The following is a 21,981-nucleotide window of genomic DNA, read 5'->3' as shown; positions in this document are numbered from 1 at the left end:
AATCTCGTTAATGAGGTCCTGTTATAGTATAGAGTCCCAGTAAGCCAGGCCACTGAGCCTACCTGTATAAAGGCAGGGCACTAGCACACCAAAACTGAATGTAGTCATTATCAATTTTATCAGTTACGCCTGAGTTTGACAAGTCAAAATGTCAGCCATGAGAAAGGTCTACAGCGTAGGAATAGATTTAATGGCACATTTATGTGCCCATCGCTATTGAAATAATATTGTATGGCCAGATAATTTGGCCAGAATTACAGAATCATACTATTGCATTCTATTTTGGCTCATGTCTAGTAATGTCAAACAGGGCTTCTGTGACAATTCTATAGCAATGATATGTAAAGACTTATTATAAGTACACAAATAAGCATAAGCCAAATGGGCTTTCAATGCAGTGTTATACTACAGTTATAGTTCAAGATAACTAATAATCTTTTTAGTTTAGAAAATGTTACTAAAAGTAACATGAAAGTGGGCACAAAATTCTATTGATAAAGTTATCTAGTTGGACACCAAACATGCTCTTACAGTGGTTTGGTCATGCTTGGTGTCATCACAGCTAAATAACTGCATCCATTAGAGAGTAGAACATGCTCAGAGTCTAGCTGGGGCAGCCGCTGGCCATACCAGTCTAATCAGTCTGTTAGTCATTTCCAGAGGCTGCTCTTACTTCAGCATGATACAGAAATAGGCCAGTGCTTCCTTTCTACTATTTGGATGTAACTGCAGAAAATGTAAATCCCAAGCGATAACAGCTAAAAAATGATGGCCTGTGAATCCCAGCCAATCCATGAAAACCTTTCATCAAATCCCAGCAGCCCTGAGCCATGCTGACTGGATTGCCTCGTCTCCTTTTTAGTGAGGATTCTATCATTTAGTTGAGGGCAATATATGGCTGCTGGTGGCTTACTGTGGAGCTGCTGAAAGTCACCATTAATACAGTCTAATATATTCATTACAACAGCAAATAAAATGATAGAAGCCTCTGAGAACAGCTGGATGAGCAGCTGGAGTAATAATGGAAACAGAAATTTTAATTCTCTTATGCAAATTCTGTATTATTTACTGACATGTAGGTATACGTTATGTCTGTCTGTATATGAATTATCAGTTTGAAAAACATCAGCTCCATTTCAAACATTGCCATTTTTACTTACCTGTAATAGTCAGAATTTTGCATTACAACATAGTATGAGGCTGCACACACACAGAGCTCTGCAGCATACATGTCTTCATGATGGTGTATTGTTCAACTGTTCTTCAGTAGCTCTGCATTGAGTGGGATCTGCTCAGGGAAATGGTATTATGTTCTGCATGCAGATTTCTGACCCTATACTAACAGCTCTGCTGCCAGCACATAAAAAACTAGGTTAAGCATCTTCAAAGGCTTGGGAGGAAAAATGCACAGTGGATTTGGAGACTATGGCAATGTATTGCACCCCAGCATTAGAAGCATCTAACTAATGAACACTGCAGAACAGAGCCTATATTGATCTTTGCCAACTGAGACATTTGAACAATGCTGAACAATCTAATTTGTTTAACAGCATCTCATGCCATCTGCTCAGATTTATACGTTAGTAACTGTTGACAGAAGGATGACACCAAAGAAACCCAGCAACCTTAAGACTTCATTGGCATCCAAAAGGTGTGACCATTAGACCTAAATGAAATGAAGAGGTATGCTTTTATGCGTTAAATGAGCAAATGTAAATGTGTCAGAGGCTTGCTCCAAATCCTGACGTGATAAGACTTTTAATCAAGCTCCTGAAGAAAGAATACATTACTGCTGCTTTCAGCATTCCCACCGAGAGCAGTAAAGCAGTAAAGACAGCAAGGAAAGGAGAGTTATGTCTGACACAAGCACCCCAGTGTCTACTATTATCCGCCTGCAATCTCAACATATCTCCCCTATGATGAAGTACTGCTGGCTTGGTATCAGGAGATGTATCTTGAGAAATATCTACTTTTAATGGTGCCTACAGATTGTGAGATTTCAGCAATCTTACAAGTTTATTGCAAGCCACACTGTGTGGCATGGATCTGATAAACTTGGGTACGACATCAAGTTTGATGTATGTAGACTGCACAGTGATCACCTACTGAATTGTAGGCTATGACACAAATCAATATACAAGAAAACGTCATCAGCGTGTGTCATCCATCTGCACTGCTATAGTGGTAAACAATGAAGCTAAGCAAGAATTGAGCCCTTGCAATAGTGGTATTTATATGTATGGAAAAAAATCCAAAGAAGAGGAGGAGGAGGAGAATGTGGACCTGGTCATGGCAACAAGATTTTCTTCTTTGTTGGAATCCCAAACATTTGTTTTGCTTGTTTTACCTCCATGATTGGATGTCGCATTGATCAGTGTGTCATTTCATGCTGCATTCCTGTTGGTTGGTTAGTAGACATAGGTCATAGCAGCAGTCACATTGTGAGATGGTTATCCTAAATTTCTGACACTGTCAGAATTTTGTCCAGGCTATCTTTGGTCGCAAGACCAAACTTTGAACCTCTCTCACAGTGCGACATAGGACCACCGTTTTGGAACAATGACCAAAGATTTTGTCAGGTTTCTTTCATGTTGATCATCTTTTGTCTTGGACAGCCCAAAATCGCACAGTGTATACAAACGCTTAAAACATGCACAATCAACACCATAGATAATCAAATGAAAATACATCTAGAGTAAACATTATAAACATGAAAGAATCATAACTGGGTGATTATTTCTGAGGATTTGTCAGATCAAATATCACATTTCATTATTTTGACACATTTTGACATTTGATTGTTGATGTGGTGACTATATGTCCATTATAATATCATAACAGTGTTTTTACACTTGGGCCAAATGCAGAGTTTTTTCAGAGCACCAGGTTTGGTGAATTCCTGTCAAATCTTGAGATGGTCATAAAAAACTAGGAGTGCACTGATCCAACTTTTTCTCTCTGGATATTGATTCTGATACCTGTCATGACTGAATTTATTTTTTATTGATATTGACAAAACACTGTATTTAATGTGGAGTGATGCCATGGCCGATATCCCATCCACTTAATAAGCTCAGTATAAGATCCATATAGGATCAGTCCTGGAAACCCTAGAAAAAAGAATTCAGGTCAACTTTAAAGTAGGCACACTCCAGAAACAGGAATGGTTGGCACCACGAACAAATGCTATCTGCTCCACCCCATGTAGTATAACAAGATGACAGGTTGATCATTTCCCATTTTGTCACGTTATTAATCATGGAGGCCAGAAATGTGATGCGGTGGTCTATAGCTGAGACAGAAATGTGTTTCTGAATAGAAAATAAGAAATCATATCTATGACAGAAATATCTTTGATAGTGTATACTGCTGGGCAATCAATCCATGGTTTGCAAGGATCTTATGTGTGAGTGTCAAGTATTTGGGCCAAGTGTGAAAACCCTCCCAGACATATCACCTGTAGGCTTCTGAACGTACCTGACAGGCTTGGTAAAGCAGCTGGTGCTCAAACTTTTTGATGCCGAGGATATTCTGGAACATCTCGTACAGCTGGTCCTTGCTGAGGATCAGCTCGGAGGCTGCGCTGGCAGTCATGCGTTGCTGTGCCTTGCGTGGATCCTCGTCGCCACGGTAGATGGTGTCAAACTTGGCCATCCAGGAGCTGAGCACCGTCTCCTTGCTCAAGCCGTCAATCTCTGGAAGGCTGCGCACACGCTTCTCGATGTGCCTCTTGAACACATCCCTGAAATCAGTGGCTGAGAAGCCGCCGCTCTGGACCATTTTAGCCACACGGTCGCTTTTTAAGAATACCTAGATTGTGAGAAACCAAAAACGAACACTTATTATATTAAAAGACAAGTAATGATATGGTAAGTCAAAACTCCTGAACAGACTCAAATTTACAATACATTACATTACAATTTAACTGTTTCTGTGTTTGTGATGAGGATATTCACTGACAAGTAGCTGTTAATTTTGAATTGAAAAATCAAAGGCATATACAGTATATAAGGCTGTGACTCCACATGGCCAAGGCTGCCTTCTGCCTCCTGCTAATGACAGACTATCAGGGACAGAGGCAGACAAGACTATTTTGTCACTGCATCAGGGAACAAACCATCAGAGCTGATTGCTTTGTCACTCTGACAGTCACATTTTGTTCTTGGCATCCATTATGGCGAAAAAGCAATGGCGACTGTACTGAAACATTACAGTACCCTTGTCATTTGGTGCATATATCAGTGGAAGACAAAGGTTTGCAGGCTGATATTAACGACATATTAAGTCAATTTTTGGGTTCTTGCCTGGAGAAGTGTTTGTGGCTCAAAGAGCAGACCATATCCTTTTTGCCAAAGACAGTTCACAAAAGAATCCGTGATCATCCATAATTTAGCTAATAATAGTGGCCCTCACTGTTTCAATAAAGATGCCACATTAAGTGGATGTGAAAATTAGCATATTTTTAATCACTTGACCATGTTTCTTTGTGATGAATTGAAAAAAATCTACATACTTCAGACAAGATGCTTATTAGCTTAAGAGAAAAAAACATGTTCATCTGTACTGTACATACACATCATCTTTACATAGTGCAAAAGTGCTCAAGTTAAAAAGTGACAAGAAAACATGTTTCAGTCTTTCCACAATCATCAGTGTCTTGCCAAGGTCTAGCAAACACACTTTTTAAAACAACGAGCAGGCCATATTGATTTCAAGTGTTTCCAATTAGGTTATCACTCAGAACATTTTCCAGGATGTTTTAGTATTCCAGTATCATGCGCAACCTCTTTGCCACACAAGTACAATAATGATTATCATTACAATACATCTTTAGATTATATATCAAAATGTAATTGTTTTGACAGCCACAGCCACAGGTCTTGATGAAAAATGTGAGTATGTGCGCTAAATAGAAGCACAGACTGATTTGTTGTCAGGTGTAAGGATCGCTTCCTCACCTAGATGTCAAAACATTACTACAAACATGGGATATTTTATGTATCACGTCTTGAAAAAAAAAAGACCAGTAATCAAACTGGTTATATTTACATGTTATACATCTCAGACTAGAGTTTGGTAGGGCACTGATGAGACATTTGTCTTGTCATTTTTTCACTCGAGCCCTTCTCCCAGTATGTGAGTGAGCATCACACAAGACTGGGTACATATTTCAAAGCTTTAAAATATTAATTAAAATCACAGATGTTGTGTTACAATTCGTTATAATTTCCATCACCCTTCTAGCTTCACATTAACTTAAATATCATAAACTACATTTATGTTTAGCTGTCACATATAGCTCATCCTGTAATTAACCTCCATGGCTGTCTATATGGATTCCCTTTTTTTTTCATAATGTATATGCTTTTTTCCATCACAGATTTGACCTTTAACACATTCTGCTGTCTGTCATGCCTTTTGTATTGTATGCCTGGCAATAATAACTTTTTCATCTGTGGACTGAATAGTGAGGTTAGAAAGATGGCTGTGTCAGCCACATGCTTTGACTCATAATCTGTGAAAAGCTTCAGCCACCATTTTACCACTCAGCTGCCTAGATACAAGCATTTTGACATGGCAAAGCAAGAGTTGTGCAAATTGCTTCTTTTGAATTTCTGGACTGAAAACAGGCCATTGCTAAATTTCAAATCTTCTACAAAAGTGATCCTGAGGATACTTTTGTAGATATATATATATGTATTAACAATACTGTACATTACATATGTCACAATTTTGTTATAGTTATCAGTAGATATTACATAATCAGCTCGTTTTTACATTTCTTTAGTAACCAGAAATGCACACATCTATGAATGACATACTGTATTTCACATAGCACAACACCTTCAGTGACTAATTGAAAGCAATCCAATCCCTGTGCTTAAATAACAAAATGGTTCTGCCTGTGATTGTGCTGCCATGTTTATGGCGAGTTGGTACCTCATAGTAGCTCTGCACAGCATTGATGAATGCTTCATCAGCCACAATTTGTGTGTCTCCATTGAGGAAGGCCTGGAAGCGATCCTTGGTCTGCTGAAGCTGCTGCTTGGTTATCTGTGAAAGCAAGAAACAGAAGACACCTCATCATTAAAGCCAGAATAGAAAAATGTATCAAAACAAGCACACATTAGTTTAAACAGCAATACTATCCACCCATTTTTGAATTGCTTATTCTGGTCAGGTTCACATTAGCTACAGCGAGTAGAGCAGCCTCAACTTGCTATGGTAGTCAGTATTACTGGTGTTACAGGGTGTTAGAGCATACACCCATCACATTACTCGGCCACCACCCCCAATGTTGTTGTTTTTTTCTTTAATAGAAATAAAACCCATTTAATTCATTTTCACGTATTAGTGCCCTGGTTCATCAAATAAAAAAACTCTAATTTGTAAAATACTAAGCACGTTATCAATACGACATGCTACAATTATAAACTGACAGTGTCTTCTCCATGACCGTCCACAGCAGCAGCAGAGTCGCAACACAGAGTATCAACCTGTAGCAACCTGTCACTAACTCATTAGTATGGGGAAGATTTAAACAAAAAAATCTAACGTTTAAAATCAAAGTAAGTGCTCTACAGATATTGAGCGTTATTGACAAATATCTTATCTTGTAAAATGTCTGGTGTAACCGGGTAACACTGGTGTTGTTACAAGTATATTAACTGGTGGGAAAATTTCCTTACCGCGCCGTCCTTAGAGCAACCCAAACAGCAGCTCCAGAACTTTTCTACAGCTTCTCTTGGGGGAACACTAAGTACTCCCAGGCCAGCTGGGAGTTGTAATCCCTCAAGTGTTTCCTTGGTCTACCCCTGAATCCCCTTATAGAAAAGTCCTGCTCTAAACACCTTTAGAGAAATGTGGCCAGGAGGCATTCTTACTAAGTGCCCAATGACAAGTGGCTCCTGTCAGTGCAAAATAGCAGCCACTTAATAACAAGGTCCTCCCAAATATCTGAGCTCTTCACGCTATCACACGGAGTGAGACAAAGCACCTCATCTCAGCTGATTGTATCCACAACTCATTCTTTCAGTCTCAACCCAGAGATCTTGACCTCAGGTAAGAGAGCAGGACCTAAGATTGACTGTTAAATTGAGAGCTTTGCTTTATAGCTCGGCTCCGTCTTTACTGCTGCAGTCTGATACAAAGTCTGCATTACAACAGCCAGTGCCCCTAAACGCTGGTCAATCTTACCATTTTTACAATCGCTCATGAATGAAACCTCAAGGTACCTGAATTCTTCCACTTGGATTCTCCCTTCTAACCTAGACTGAGCAATCCACCAGCCCAACCACATCTCACTCAGCTGCAAACTGCTCCAGTGGATATTGTCAGTCACAGTCCAGTGAAGCCAAAAGGACAACATCATCCGCAAATAGAAGAAATGCTACCCCAATATCACCCAACTGGACAGTGTCCAGGCCTCAGCTGCACTTTAGCAGCAGTAGCAGCAGGCAACTTTTATCAGTGAAAAAGCTCTGAAAAACCCACTGTATGTTACTTACCCTGCACCAAACAGCAGATGGACAAAGTTATCAGCTAGCTGGTGAACAAAGTGTAGCATTTAGCAGATATTTCTTTCAGGGAGTTGGTCAAGACCAAAACCAGAATTGAATATTAGACTAACATTCACTTGGTGGCCAGAAACACGACTCCAAATGAATGCTGATGTTGCTCCGTAGCTGTGGGATTGGTAAGTAGCTTGGTGTCAAATTCGCCATATGAACTTAAAAGGTAATAATATGTCAAGTGTTGCAATTACTACTTGTTTCCGCTGCCTCCAAGTGGCCAAAGACATCAGTTATTGCATTGCATTGCATTATTTTACATTTGATCAAAATAATACTGAACAATTTAATAAAAATGTCTTGCTTCACTTATAAGTCGCTTTGGATAAAAGCATCTGCCAAATGACAAAATGTAAATGAAAATGGTCAATAATAAGCCAGGAGTTGTGTTACACATGTGTGATGTTTCTCCATCTCTCCCATTGTTTCACCTCATACAGGTCTCGATGTCCTTGGATTGATTTCACAGGGGTTACTGAGTCAGTGACCTAAGAGTCAATAGACTGACAATCTCCCTCTGACAACCGCCATCAATCTACAGCTCAAGCTGTTGCATATATCAAACAAGCACAAGGACCTGCTGGTAACGTGTGTGTCTACATGCATTCAGTTGCACATCGCAAGTGACAGACTTTGGTGTAGGAGTGTGATGGAGAAGTACCACATATCATGTGCCTGTGAAGCAATCTCAACACCATCTGCGTGTTCATCGTACTACCCCAACTCCCTTCACTAATGCCCAAAAATTGAGAAATGATCATATAGCATAAGATTTCTCTATCAGAGCCAAAGTGAAAATGTCAGAGTTTTGTCCAAAAAGGTGAATATGCATTATGCAAAGACAACTGTAGACACACACACATGGTAAGTTAATAGTGAGATGACCTCTCCATTACTGCTAATTAAAATACAAACAAACTCAAAACTCAAAGTCTCACAAGCCATTTCACCAAGAAGCCACACCTGCTGCTACAGCCAATTGACATTCACCGTGGTAGAGAGAACCTCTGCATCATATACCACTTAATGTCTAAACATAAAGGATCCACTTACAACACGTAACAGCACATCAACAACATCAGAGATCAATACTTCTGCTTGTGCGTCAAGGTTTCAGGTTTATTCATTTTTGCAGCAGCTAGATGTGAGATTAAAGAGAAAGTGTGGACAATCCCTGCTATGTGTTAATAGACCATGGTGTTCAAGGAACATCCTGAGGCAAGAAATGTTAATATTAACACCAGTATGCAAATCAGTCCAGTCTATGGAGACACTTGGAGGCTGAAGCCAACATACTTGCCCTTGGTTGCTTGTCCATTTCTGAAAGTGAGAGATACATACTGTACATCCTGCAGCCATACAGTGATGTAATGGTTTGAGTTAATACTCAATTCTTTTACTCATGAGAACAAGTTTCTTTATTAAATTTTGTTCCAAAGTCGGAGTCTTATGTATAGTATACATTTTAATTAAAAATAGTAAATTGAAAAATGCGTGCATATGCTCAGGACGGCATGACGAGTGATAAGCTACAATCAATTCAATCCAGAAAAGCAGTATGAGTAATGTGTAACATAGTGAGGGAGGATATGGACTGAGATGGTTTCTATTGAAGAGCTGCTGGGCTTTTGAAAGAAGGCACAAAAACAGACTTGAACCAAGCAGACTGAAATGTTTTAGGGCAAAGTTAACACTTGTGCTAGTAGACCTGAGGTCACACATACTGTAGCTTTCTTGAACACAAGCTAACACTGATATATGACAACATCTTTACTGCTTGGATTGTCCAAAAGCAACTAGACTATGGTGACAAAGTATGCCTCTGATCAGTTTCAATGTATTTTAGCAAGGAGCTGTAATTAGGGCTGTAACAATAAGTCAGATGATCAATTTGTCGATCGATAGACAATTAATCAGCAGCCATTTCCATTTGGCAAAAAAAAAAAAATGCAAAAAATAAGCTGCTTGTAGCCTCTCAAATGAGAGGATTTGATGCTTTTCTTTGTCATACTGTGTATGATATTAAACTAAATAGTTTCAGTTTTGTTGTATAAAACAATAACAATCTGAAGACATTAACTTGGGATCTGGGAAATTATAATGAGCATTTCATATTTTCTAATATTATTTAGACAAAATGGTCAATTGATTAATCAAGAAAATAATTGGCATCTTAATTGACAATGAAAATAATCATTAGTTGAAGCCCTACAGTAGCTGTAATCCATGTGATTGGACACTTTTAACCTGTGCATATGAATTTTGTCTTTCTTTTTTCACATATAGCTACAGAAGAATCAGAGGATATTAGAATAAAATGGAGGTGATGGGTTATTGGCAGTCATCCAAACGCTGGCACAAAGCATTTGTGTTTACCTGATGATTTTACCATGAAAGGTCAAATCTAATAATACTTTTGCTTCTGCTGACAGTTTCTCTCAGCCGATCTGACTTAACTGTATGTGACAACACAGCAAGCTGTTAACTCTGTGTGTGTGTTTGTGTGTGTATGTTTAGAGCTGACAGTACACAGCGGTAAACCAGGTGAAATGTGCTCACTTCTTGACCAAAGTCTGCTCAAATGCATAAAATATTTATGACTTTCCATTCTGCATGCTCTTTATTTGATCACTGATTGGAAAACTGTGCTGATTAGCAATCGGGTTGATGGATGACAGAAAATGCCTCCATTTTCATCAGTATTGCCAGACTCCCCAGACATACTTTTGCTGCTTGCTCTTATTGATTCTCTCTCTGTGGCTCTTATTCAGATTGCAGTGTAACGCAGTGATTCATTGGCTTGCAATGAAGTAGGCAGTGATATTAATCACCCTTAACATATCAATAGAGGATCATTGCATGGGTCTGATCTACAGCAACTTCATTACAGTTCAAATTTGACTTTATAGCTTGATACAATTTTTGAGTCGCCATGGAACATTTAATGATCTAAGAATATTTAATTAAAAATTGGCATATTTCAATATTTTTTGTAATTTATGTCCTTCAAACTTTATATAACTACTTGAAATAGTTTTCATGTATTACATTTGGATAGACAGTTCATTATGGGATTATACAGATTGTATGTCATGCAGGAAAAATCTGAATCTGCTTCAACTTAATATAATATATTTCAAAATACACCATACAGTATATGCTCTGCAGCTTAATAACCATTGAACCTCTAGCGCAGATTCACAGTATCAAGCCCCCTTTTTATTTGAATGGACTGCAGGAGAAGTTCTATACATTTGGTAGGATGCACAAATTTTCACAGCATAAAACATGATATTAGTGTCCTCAACGGTAGCTTTGACCCTGAATGTATCACATGTAACTGATGTGCAATAAACACTGTTTTCCAAGTGTTTTATCTCTTCATCAATTAGTCATTCATCTTTGGCCACTTATCTCTGTTTCCCTCAAATGAAGCAGAGAGAGAAAGATGAGTGCAGGTCATATTCAAATTTGAAAGTGATTAAAGGGCTCTAGAGGAGCAGCTCTTCTCTCTCTCACTCTGTGTATGTGTGAAAGTGCATTTGCTGGATATCCATGTGTCTATAAAAAAAGAAAGACCAAACCATTATAACAGAAGGTTACATAACACCTGTAATTCACAATGATTATATACAGAATAATGATGGAGGATTCGGTTCATATTGATCATTATATCTCTTTGAAATGTTTGGCTTGTGAGGTATGCAAAATATCAGCTGTCCTTGCAGTGCTGCGATGAGTGGATTAATTAGCTAATGGAATGCGGTATATACTTTAGCTATAGCGTAGTTCAGTGCAATAAAGCCTCTCCTCTGCTGACTCACTCTAAACCTTCTTCTAGAAGTTCCAGTAACATTGAAAAGGGAAGTTAAATTAAGGTGTTTTCCAAAATTAAATGGCTGCAAAATAGACGTGCTCTTTTCAGCAGTGGGCAGTAAACCTGTAATTCATTTATAAAAAATAGACCAAAATTATACATGTTAAGACAGCAACAGCTCAATCTAAAATATAAATGTAAATGTGTCTAAAACATTCAATGGAGAGACTGCAGATAAAACTTATTTTGATATGCTGTGAGTTTACCAAATTAAAATTTATTTCAGCATAAAAACAAGGGTGAGCTTTCCACTGAGATCAGATGTACAAAGTGATGAAAGAATATCATGCAAACTAAAGTTCTTATCGTGCATATATCTATTGTCTCAGGAAGAGCTGCCTTCCAATGCTGTTGTTGGTTTTCAGCAAACATGGTATCAGTCGATCCTCTCGCCAGACAAAGCACATTTCATTCATGTTGCAGATGACACCAACAGCGCACATCTGAGTAAACAGCAAACACAAGTACGAGAGCGAGCACTGCATGACAGCTGCACAAAATCTACCAGCAACTGGCCTCTTCAAACACGAAACACCAGCACCATGAAGTGACCGCGCTCGCAAAACTACATTTACACAAAGGCAGATGCACAAGCTATTATCTCCAACCAGACGTGCTCACATACATTTGTTCTAAAGACACACAAACACAGCGTTGTGTGAGTAAATACCACTCCACTAGGTTAGTAAACAGGTCTATACTGTGCAGACAGAGACTGACACACGGTAAACAGGGGTAGAATAGGAAGCTCTGGCTCTGTATAACCAGTCTCCACACTGTTGCCATATTCAGGAGTTGTGGCACCACTGATATATACAGGAGAAAACTGTGTATGCTAAGCCCCTTCTTGTAACAGTCATCCATTATCACACTGCCGACTCACTGGCAGCACCCATCCAGCTCAGCTGGTTCCTCATTATGCTCATTCAGTTAGCAGGCAGAAAATAAGCTCTTACAAAACTATAACATAAATGGTGTGGACATGTGGACTTTCAGGGTATGGGGAGGAGAAAAATCAATAGGGCAATTTGCATATATTGGCCCAAAACAAGTAAATCAGTCCTGTCTTTTCCATTGCATAGCACACTTAATGTAAGCAAATTTAGACCCACATGGTTCACATACTAACATATTAAAGTGGTAGTCATTCGTTCTGCCTGCTTCTAATTAAATTCAATTGAAGATTTATACTCAAAGCATTCATGTTTACTACTTTTCAAGCACCAACTTCCTGTTTCTTTGCTCATATTAATCACTCAGCATTCAGAAAATCTACACGCTAATGCTGTAGCATGAAGATTTTGTAATATTTAAAAGCATTTTTTATTGTTTGTTAAGGTCTTTGGCTGGTGCATAATGCTAATTACCAGACAGGAAGATGCACAGTATGTTTCTCTTGGTGAAATGTAAGTAGTAGAGCTGAAACAATGAATTGCTTAATGAATAAAGTCAATCTGTTAATTAATCTGTAATAATTTTAATAACCATCAAATTGTTTCAGTCATTTTATTAAACGTGCCAAATTCGCTGGCTCCAGTCTAATTGTGAGCATTTGATGCTTTTCTATGTGAAATTGAATATCTTTGAATTTGGTATATTTGATCAAGCAAAACAAGCCATTTAAAGATGACACCTTGGGGTCTCAGAATTGTGATGGGCATTTTCTACTATTCTTTGACTTTTCATGTAATATTGTTTAAGCAATTAATCTTAATACGGTCAACACATCAATCAATACTCAAAATAATTGTTAGTTGTGGTTCTAGTATTTTGAATTCCAAACTGAACTAGGAAATGCAATTTCTGAAGACATTGTGGTGCGAATGCTGGTTGTTGAAAGACTAATGCTAAACTGGATTGCTGGCTTTAATTTGGATGAATAAGCAGCTGAAGGAGAATGAATGATTCGGAAAAGTGGGAATTTAAAAGGTGAATAAAACTCCTATGAAAGATGTGGAACATTTTAAAGTTTGAATGGAGTATGAAGAGTTGAAACCACACTACTGCAGAACTACAATGCTGTTTTATACAGTAGAGCACACAAAGCTCACTGTTGGTTTCTCTCATCAAGAATCTAAGACATAAATCCTTTCCTTCCACTCTTCTTTTTCCCTCTTACTCTGTCTAGTCAACCTCTCTCTTTCTCTCTCTCTGCTTTTAATGGACGAATTTCTCAAATACAGTATTTATTTCTTTATGCCAGCCTGTTTGCCTTTTTTGATGTTTAATAAGGTTCGCATCATGTAGAGTTATCAGTAGGAAATGGTTCAAGTTGTTGTGAAACTAGATCACACAGATTACATTAGTCAGACTTCATGGGATGTAGTCTTTACTGTGTTCAACAACACATTTGAAGATTGTAGAGGAAAAGGAAAGATTTAGCAAAATATTTCACTGTGTCATGTTTAACAAGGTGAACAAGAATATTCAAGGGTTAGGCTTAAAAAGAAAATATTTAGCTTGCATTAGCATTGATAGTAATGCTCCTTCTGTCATTTTACATCAATGATAGTAATCAATGCATTGATTTTGAGCACTGAAGAGAACACAAGAGCTCAGACGAAGATTAAGGTTTGATGTTTGATAGGAGGGGATTGGCATAGACACTCTGTATTAAGTAGTTGGCATAGGAACATGTGACAACCGTGATAATGCAGGAGAGAAACTTAAAGTGAGCGTCTACCTAACATACAGACTCACAATAGCTTGGGGCTGGTGTTTGTGTTGTTTATGCTTCAGTGAGAGTCATCAGAGGGAAAGAACTCAGCAGAGGACTGCAGTAATGATCCCTCTATAACTCTTACCCCTCTATCTTTAATGTGGAAAATCCCCACTACTAATCTTTTTCCCTGTCTCTCCTCTTTGTCTTATTCCAGTCATACCCTGGTAATGTTTCCTTTCAAGCAATGTTTCATGGATCAACATAACAGCACATATTTGCATAAACAAATTCGTGTGTGCTAAATGACCACCAACAGCTGCCTGGCCTCATTATACAGGCAAGATTCATAAAAAAGATTTCTGAAAGTGTGATGATGTACAGCCACACATTCTATTCATCAAGGAAACTAACATTCACAGAAGTTTTGTTGCACGCTAATTATAGTTTCCATATCTCATAATCATGAGAAAACTATTACAATCTGAGGAAGAAAAATGTCACAATTACAGTCTGAGAAAAAAAGCACATTATTATAACAGTTGCTGCCATTTGAGAGGACAGGAACTAGATTGACAGAGTTATGTAGATAGCATTATGATTAATATGTCAACACTGCACAGGCATCCATAGTCACTGATAAGCATGAACACACAAAACACACTGATCAACATCAAGGTGCTCTATTTCAAAGAAATATTATGATATAATATATGAATTGCTATAGTGTTAAGCATCTGGTAAGAAGTACAAAGAAATAATGTGAGAAGAAATAACATATTTAAATCCTGTTAAAATTATAATCACTGTATCCTGGTCTTCATACACTTAGTGTAAAGGGGCAATTCATTTTTTAAAATTTATTTATTTTGTGAAGGAGAGTATACGAGTTAAAATGGGTAGGCATAATAAGCTTAGGATTTAGCCTATACCGTTCCAGTATTTAGAGAGACGGTTTCTTGAGTTTATTATAAGTTTATGGTTAAATTTAAGCTTAAATTTATGCATTGAAAGTTTCCCTCTATATATGTTAAACATAACATTTAGTATATGCGTAAATGGTGTAAATGTGATTTGTTATATATGTTTTATGTTTTCTTATGGACCAGAATAAACAAATGTATTTTTAGCAGCTTTTTGATTTTGATCAAATTAGTCAACATTGTTTTTAAATCATAATAAATGTGGTAATAAATGTTATGGAAGCCCATGTGCTCAAAGAATATATCATAGATTTAACTCTTAAAGAAGAAAGAAGACTCCATGCATGATATAATAAATAATACATAAAGATTTACCTTTGATTTCCAGTTGTATTGTCAATGTCTAATGTCCTTTTTCAACAAACCCTCTTTCATTTTCCACTGTTTTCTCTGTATGACTAATGTGCTGTATTGGGAGCAGGGCTTACATTTTCTATAGCAATAAAAAAGATTGACAGGAGCCCTGCAGATTAATCTGTCAGTAGAGGCGTACAATGGGAGGACACAGTAACTAAGCTCTCTCTAAGCTTCATTTACATTGACTATCTCATTCAGAAAACATTTTTCATGTTGCTCTTGTTCTTTTCCCCTTGCTGACCATCAGCATTAAGATTAAACAAATGCTAACTGTAGATGGTTAACGTTTGTCTGTTTAGATTACATAGGCTCCGTGAGGACATTTACTGTAAGTTCTGCTTTAATTAACATGCTAATAGAAAGCAGTTGGAGGAGAGAAATGTCGGTTTGTGAGATGCAGCTTTCAAGCCGGAACACAGTTGCCTCTTGGTGTCTTGCGAGAAATAAACCCTTACATGATGCTTCAGTACTTTGACACATAAGATCCTACATTCACATGCAAAAAACTCTGTGGAGCAACATTTGCATTTCTGTTGCTATTTCTGTGAATACTGAACATAATTGCCCTGTGTAGCATATTAGGTCACGCTACTGTATTATTTAAATACGTCAGGCAAATATGAGTCAATTTGATCCTGACAGTGATTTCCGCCTTCAAAGTAGTCAAACCTTTGGGAAAAGACGTTGTTAGTATTCCAACAAATAAGATCCAAGCCTTCTCTCTTGGTTATATGCAGACAGAAGAGGTTTAATTTGTGAATGTGTGATAAGCTACACGCGGCTGCTCAGATTGTAGGTGAGGGGGTATTTCACATGCTGCTTTTCAGCTGTCACTCCTTTTAAATACACTTTCACATCCAAACCATTGAAGAACACCTTTATTCTTCTGCACTAATGTTGCTAAAACATCTGCTGCGTAACGGGAGAGACTGACATTTTTCAGCACCAGCTTTCAAATGCTAATTGACATGTTTAATTGATAACTCAAAGTTCGGCTTTCACACTGACTGGGAAGCTTCTTTTATTGTCGAAGGATGCCTTTATTTCCAGGCGGAATACCATTTAAAGATCTTACATAATAATGCAAATAATTTCAATGTCATACTTGAGTTGTCCGTTAACTGCCACTCTCTTTTATCCACATGCCTGTGTGTTTTCATGAACATACTAAGTTAAGGCAGTATTACTTCAGTTACCTGTGTCTACATGATAATCATTCAAATGTAATCTTGCAAAATCTCTTCTGATTTAATTCGAGGAATACAGGAGGAGATATAGGGCAGTGACATTACAGACAAACATGAAATAAAGAGTCTATGCACATACGATTTATAAAACATTGCAGCGCACAAAAATGTCAGCCATATTAATAGAAATTCTTACTGCACGTACACCAGTTTGAGCGTTTTCATATAAATTTTTCATTGTTACTAATTTTACTCATGCTTCTTCCAGTGATGTCAGTTTCATTTCCCTCTCCTGCTCAATGCCTAGTTGTTCATCTTCTTATCGCTGTATTATCTGTCATTTATCCATCAGCTCAAATGCCAGTTACCTGAATCATTGTCATACATGATATTATCATATTCAGCCATTAAACAATTGGATCAGCAGTTATCAGCAAAGATTAAACAATTATGTCCATGTGTGACCTTTATTGTGCTGTATGCAAACATCTTGCTCTGCCAAAGAGCTTTATTAATGTTTCTAGTCTCTTTATCTGGTGTCTAAAATTATGCATCATAAGCTTCCACAACCGAATGATAACATCAACATTTATTTTGGTTCACATTTTGAATTTAGACTGTCTTTGTACATTACTCTTCCCAAAATACATTAACTCCATCTCATCTCTTACCAAAATGAATGGCAAATTAGAAGGGTAAAAGGGTTGACACCTCTCTGCCCCCACTAACACTTCCAGTTTCAGTTCCAATTCATTGCAAGGTTATTATTATGGTTCAAAAAATAAGAACATGAAAGCAGTTCACAATGGGACACCCAAAATCCTTTGCCAGACTCAGCACTGCACACCAAAGTGGCAAACAAACTTCATCAACTGATTTGCATTTCACTCTACTTCATATTCACATCATAAAGCCTTCTGCACAATTCACAGCTCTGCTCACTCAGATGTACTGTACGGTATTAAAATGCTGTGCCAAGAGGCACTCTATTAAGGAAACCTGCTGTCAGATGAGTTGATTGGGTCAGATTAACTTCAGGGCATCACACTTTCTAATTGAAGAAAATTCCTAAACCCGGGAGATTACTCACTTGTGAAATATATGTACATTGTGATCTATTAAAAGCATGTGGGTTTGATTAATCAGATTTCATTTTTGGCTCTTTGATTGCTAATGTTTGACTAAATGAGAGCTTCCATTTAGGATTAAAAACGGCATCAAATAAGAATACCAGAGCATTTCCCCAAGAATTTTTTGTTAATTTGTGTTTACTGCATAAGAGCCTAAAGCCATGCTTGCGACTTTGTGAAACTGTACTTTAGGCAGAGGTGCTTTGAGCTAACATCTATGTCAACATGCTAACATGCTCTCAGTGACAATGTTAACATGCGAATGTTAAGCAGGTGTATTGTTTACCATGTTTACCAGCTTAGTTTTGCATGTTAGCAAGCAAACATTTGCATAGCACTTAGCACTAAACAGAAGTACATCTGAGGCTGATGGGAATACCATTACTGAAGCAAGTATTTGGTCGTGAACATAAATAAGCTTTCGATAAACTAAAATTTTGACCTGATGATGGTGCTGGATGAAAAGTCAGAGATTACTCAAGTTATTACAATTTCTCCTGAGATGGACATGAATGCCTGTACCAAATTTCATGGAAATCCACCCAATAAGTATTGAGACGTTTCACTCAGAACAACAACTGCCAACCTCATGGTGATTCTAGAGGAAAAGTCAGTCAGTAGGTTTCATCCTCTGGGAACGATGAATATCTGTGCAAAATTCTGTGCCAATCAATCAAGTAGGTGTTGAGATCAGTCTGGATCAAAGTGGTGGTTTCACCAACAGGCCAACTGACTTATTGCCATCGATACAAAAATGTCATAAGATATTTTTCTAAATTTTAAATGCTCTTATTACAGGACAGAACCATTCCTAAATAATAAATAAATTGTTATATAGTTTATTGCCAACATGCTTTTGCCTCCTGAATTTTCTTTATTTTTCTTTTCTTTTTTTAAATCTTTGTTAAATTCCTCTGCACACACAATGTAGGCAGCTTATTGGCATTAAATGAAAGAGGATTTTGCCCTGCAGAACTAAGATAATGAGGACATAATCCCATAAATTACACCAACACAATATCTATATCTATCAATAACCTCAATAATTTTCTTACAACATATTCTTAGGGAGGGTGCCATTAGTGTAAGTGTGTCCCAAGACAATTAACCTTGTGTGCAAACACATGTGTCACCAGTTAAATATGCACATACGCCAACAAACATCAGAACAGCAGCAGCCTCCATACTACAGCTTAAAGAAGACATCTTTCAGACTGAATGAGAAAATATTTCCCTCACCCCTCAAAAGGAAGCAACCGCCTGTTACAGCCCTATTGTGTAACCCTTTCACAAGGTTATAGCAACACATTTCAAGAAGCAGCAGTGGAGCTTGCATACTCTGCAGCCCCGGCCTGCTTCTCTGTGATAGCCCATCACTGCTGTTTGTGTGCGAGAGCTTCTAATAATGGATTATCATGGAGCTGCTTCACATGTTTCGTTGAGGCCTTTAAGTCTTTTCATTACAGAAATTGCTTCATCATATTTCTGTGACTAATCTATAAGAGCCAAAATGTAATAGGCTACATATTAAATTGTGTAGCTAACACCCTGAGGAAATTGCTTTATAAATGATTGTTGGTGGATGGCTGATGTGTCCACATTCAAGGGATGTTCATGCGTTAGAGGAATCTACAGAGACATTATTGGACAAATGTTAAATATCCTGTCTTTGCTAAAAATGTATTTGTGATACTGTGATAAAACATTTCTTCATACCCACACAGGACAGAAATATGACAGTAAAATGACAATAACATGACACTATAAAAGCACATATTTGCCAGAAAGTAATCAACCTACATGTGTTGTTAAATGTTTCTATGTAATTAATTATCCTCATTCAATATTGTTCCAATTAATTTTTAAAAAGTAAAAAAAACACACTCTATTGCTGTCATTTAATTATGGACAACTGCACAATCATTTTCCTGAAGTGATTGTTTAAAGCCAAAGGATGCACATTTGGACCAAATCAAAGTCTAGAGGCAGACTGTAGGCAGACAGGCACACTTTGAATTCCTGGTCTGACAGCACACATCGGATTGTTTGTCCAGATATTCACTCACCCACAGCAGAGGATTGTGGTTGCCTAAGCTACCAGATATGAAAGTGCATTACCGAGCATGCATTAGACTGATCACTAACCTACGCTGAACGGGACTACGAATAAACACATAGCTGGAAACACTTTGGTTTATGCCTCCCACATGCACTTGTGCATGAGTCAGCAGAAAATTCAGACCATATGGCTTAACGATGTCCGGAGGAAGAGAGTTTGTCTGCAGGTTAAACAAAAACAACAATCGCAAGAGCAATTGCTACAGTGTTGTTTACGGTGTTTCCTTGCATGAGTGAAACATGATCAGGATTAGATTAACAGAGGTGAATCTAAGGCTGGTCCTTAGGTCCTAGCACACACTGAATGCCACTTCTATCCTGTGAGGAGGGCTACAAGTAACTGATCAACCATGTGGTGATCAATGTTTTTCACAATATAAATGTAGCCCTACACAAAACATGCTGATCACTATAACTGTACCTTAATTCATAATTGACAGTCTCAGTATAAACAGAAGATGTCCTATTTCTGGTTTGGCAGACTAAATGCACAAAACAAAGACAATACAGTGGGTCTATTTTCCTGACTAACAATCAATTCAGCTTTCCTTTGGTACAGTACAGTGGGGCCTGTACATAGTGACTTTGACAGTAAGGACATCATGACCCAAAACTGGCTCCAACATCAATGGAGCATCACAGCAGCAACGTGAAACCAGGATGTGGGCCTTGTCCCTCAAAGAAACTTATATAAATCTTATAAGCTGGACTTCAGTAGAAGACGGTATTAAAAATTAAATGTGTGGACATACAAATTTTTAATGCAATTAATTTACAGTAACCCATCGAGAGGAGTCAAGCTCATCTGCAGAGGAGAAAGGCTATTAAGCAACCCTCCTCAAGAGATCTGTGCCTAAAAGTCACCTTGGGAGGCCAAATTGACGGGATAAGTGATGGCGCAAACGGGTTGGAATTGGGTATCTGCCAGGAAAGCAGGACATAGAGGCACATACAGCTGCATATCTAATGGAAAGCAAGACTTCGGGTGAGATGTAGGCCAACAAGGACAATGACACCGGCTAGTTTTAAATCGCCGTCCACCCTCTTTTGAACGCCCTTTCAATTAATGGGCTTGCTGGGACTGATCTCACTTGTGAGGTTGTGTATGGAGGAACATGGACTGCACTCAGTCTGCAGCTCTGCAGTACCATGTGTCCTTTCACTATCCGGAGCTCGGAGCGCTTCTATGTGCTCCTGTCATGCTCCGAGGATTTCAGCATTTTGCGTCAAAAAACCAGCAGAGGTTTAACTGGAAATGTGCTGTATACATCCATGCGCTATCGGATAGGCCTAGTGGCCAAAACCCCTCTGTGTTCTAGCTTATGTAGGTCATCAATGACAACATCTGCGATATGAAAGGAGGCATTTCGTCAGCATGTGGTTATTAATTATGCCTTTGCACCGAGGGCCCTTACCTTCTGCTGTCGCCTTGCCATATCTGTGGGTTGTTTTGCATTGAATGGATAAGCGACGCATCGCATCACAAAAACATACAACTGCAGCTTCTTTTTACGGTCTTCTTCCTCCCTCTGCAGCTTCTCCAGATCCTCTTTCTCCTCGCTAACGGCTGACGGGCTCGGGCTGGTCGGACGGGCACTGCTGCGGCTGCTGCTGGGTGCCAGTCCACCCGAGCTCTCGCTGGTCCTGCTTGGAGAGATGCGGGATCCGGCCTGAGGTGCCATCGCCTCTTTGCTTTCCTCCTCCACTATCCCATCAGATTCCTCCTCGCTGGACGACGGATCTAACATCTTGCTCTAAGAGTGATGCCTCCCTACAGATATCCTAACCACCTAAATGAGTTTTTTTGATGTTCCCCGATGATGGTTGAGCCGTTGTCTTGTCCGTGCCTAGATAATGTGGAATATGACCGAAGTCAAGACAGGGATAGGCCCTGATTGTACTCGCTCGCTGAGAGATGTCAGCGGTACGAGTGATGCTGGAAGAGGTTGAGGCTGCTTCACACTGAGCACTCTCCGCCTGCGCCGAGCACGCGTCGATGCTTACGTATTTTCTGTATTTTATTGGCCAGTCACCGCTGCGGATGTGAGAGGGGGAGGTGAGGATGGAGCAGAGGGGAGGGGCAGTGGAGTGTAGTGTAC

General features: G+C 38.6%; 1 protein-coding gene across 2 annotated transcripts in view; it reads right to left on the bottom strand.

Moving 5' to 3' along the window:
- Window positions 1-21,824, bottom strand: part of cadpsb (Ca2+-dependent activator protein for secretion b) — a 68,118-nt gene extending 46,294 nt beyond the window's left edge. For both annotated transcript variants that reach the window (XM_042407346.1, XM_042407347.1), the window contains exons 1-3: window positions 21,298-21,824; window positions 5,941-6,054; window positions 3,478-3,810 (exon numbers count right to left, since the gene is read on the bottom strand). In XM_042407346.1, coding sequence (XP_042263280.1) covers window positions 3,478-3,810; window positions 5,941-6,054; window positions 21,298-21,630 — 780 coding nt within the window. In that variant the 5' untranslated portion in view covers window positions 21,631-21,824. The remainder of the gene's footprint in view (window positions 1-3,477; window positions 3,811-5,940; window positions 6,055-21,297) is intronic.
- Between the last annotated feature and the right edge of the window lie 157 nt (window positions 21,825-21,981).

This window comes from Thunnus maccoyii, chromosome 3, assembly GCF_910596095.1.
Source record: "Thunnus maccoyii chromosome 3, fThuMac1.1, whole genome shotgun sequence".
Lineage (NCBI taxonomy): Eukaryota > Metazoa > Chordata > Actinopteri > Scombriformes > Scombridae > Thunnus > Thunnus maccoyii.
This window is presented reverse-complemented; position numbering and strand designations above follow the sequence as displayed.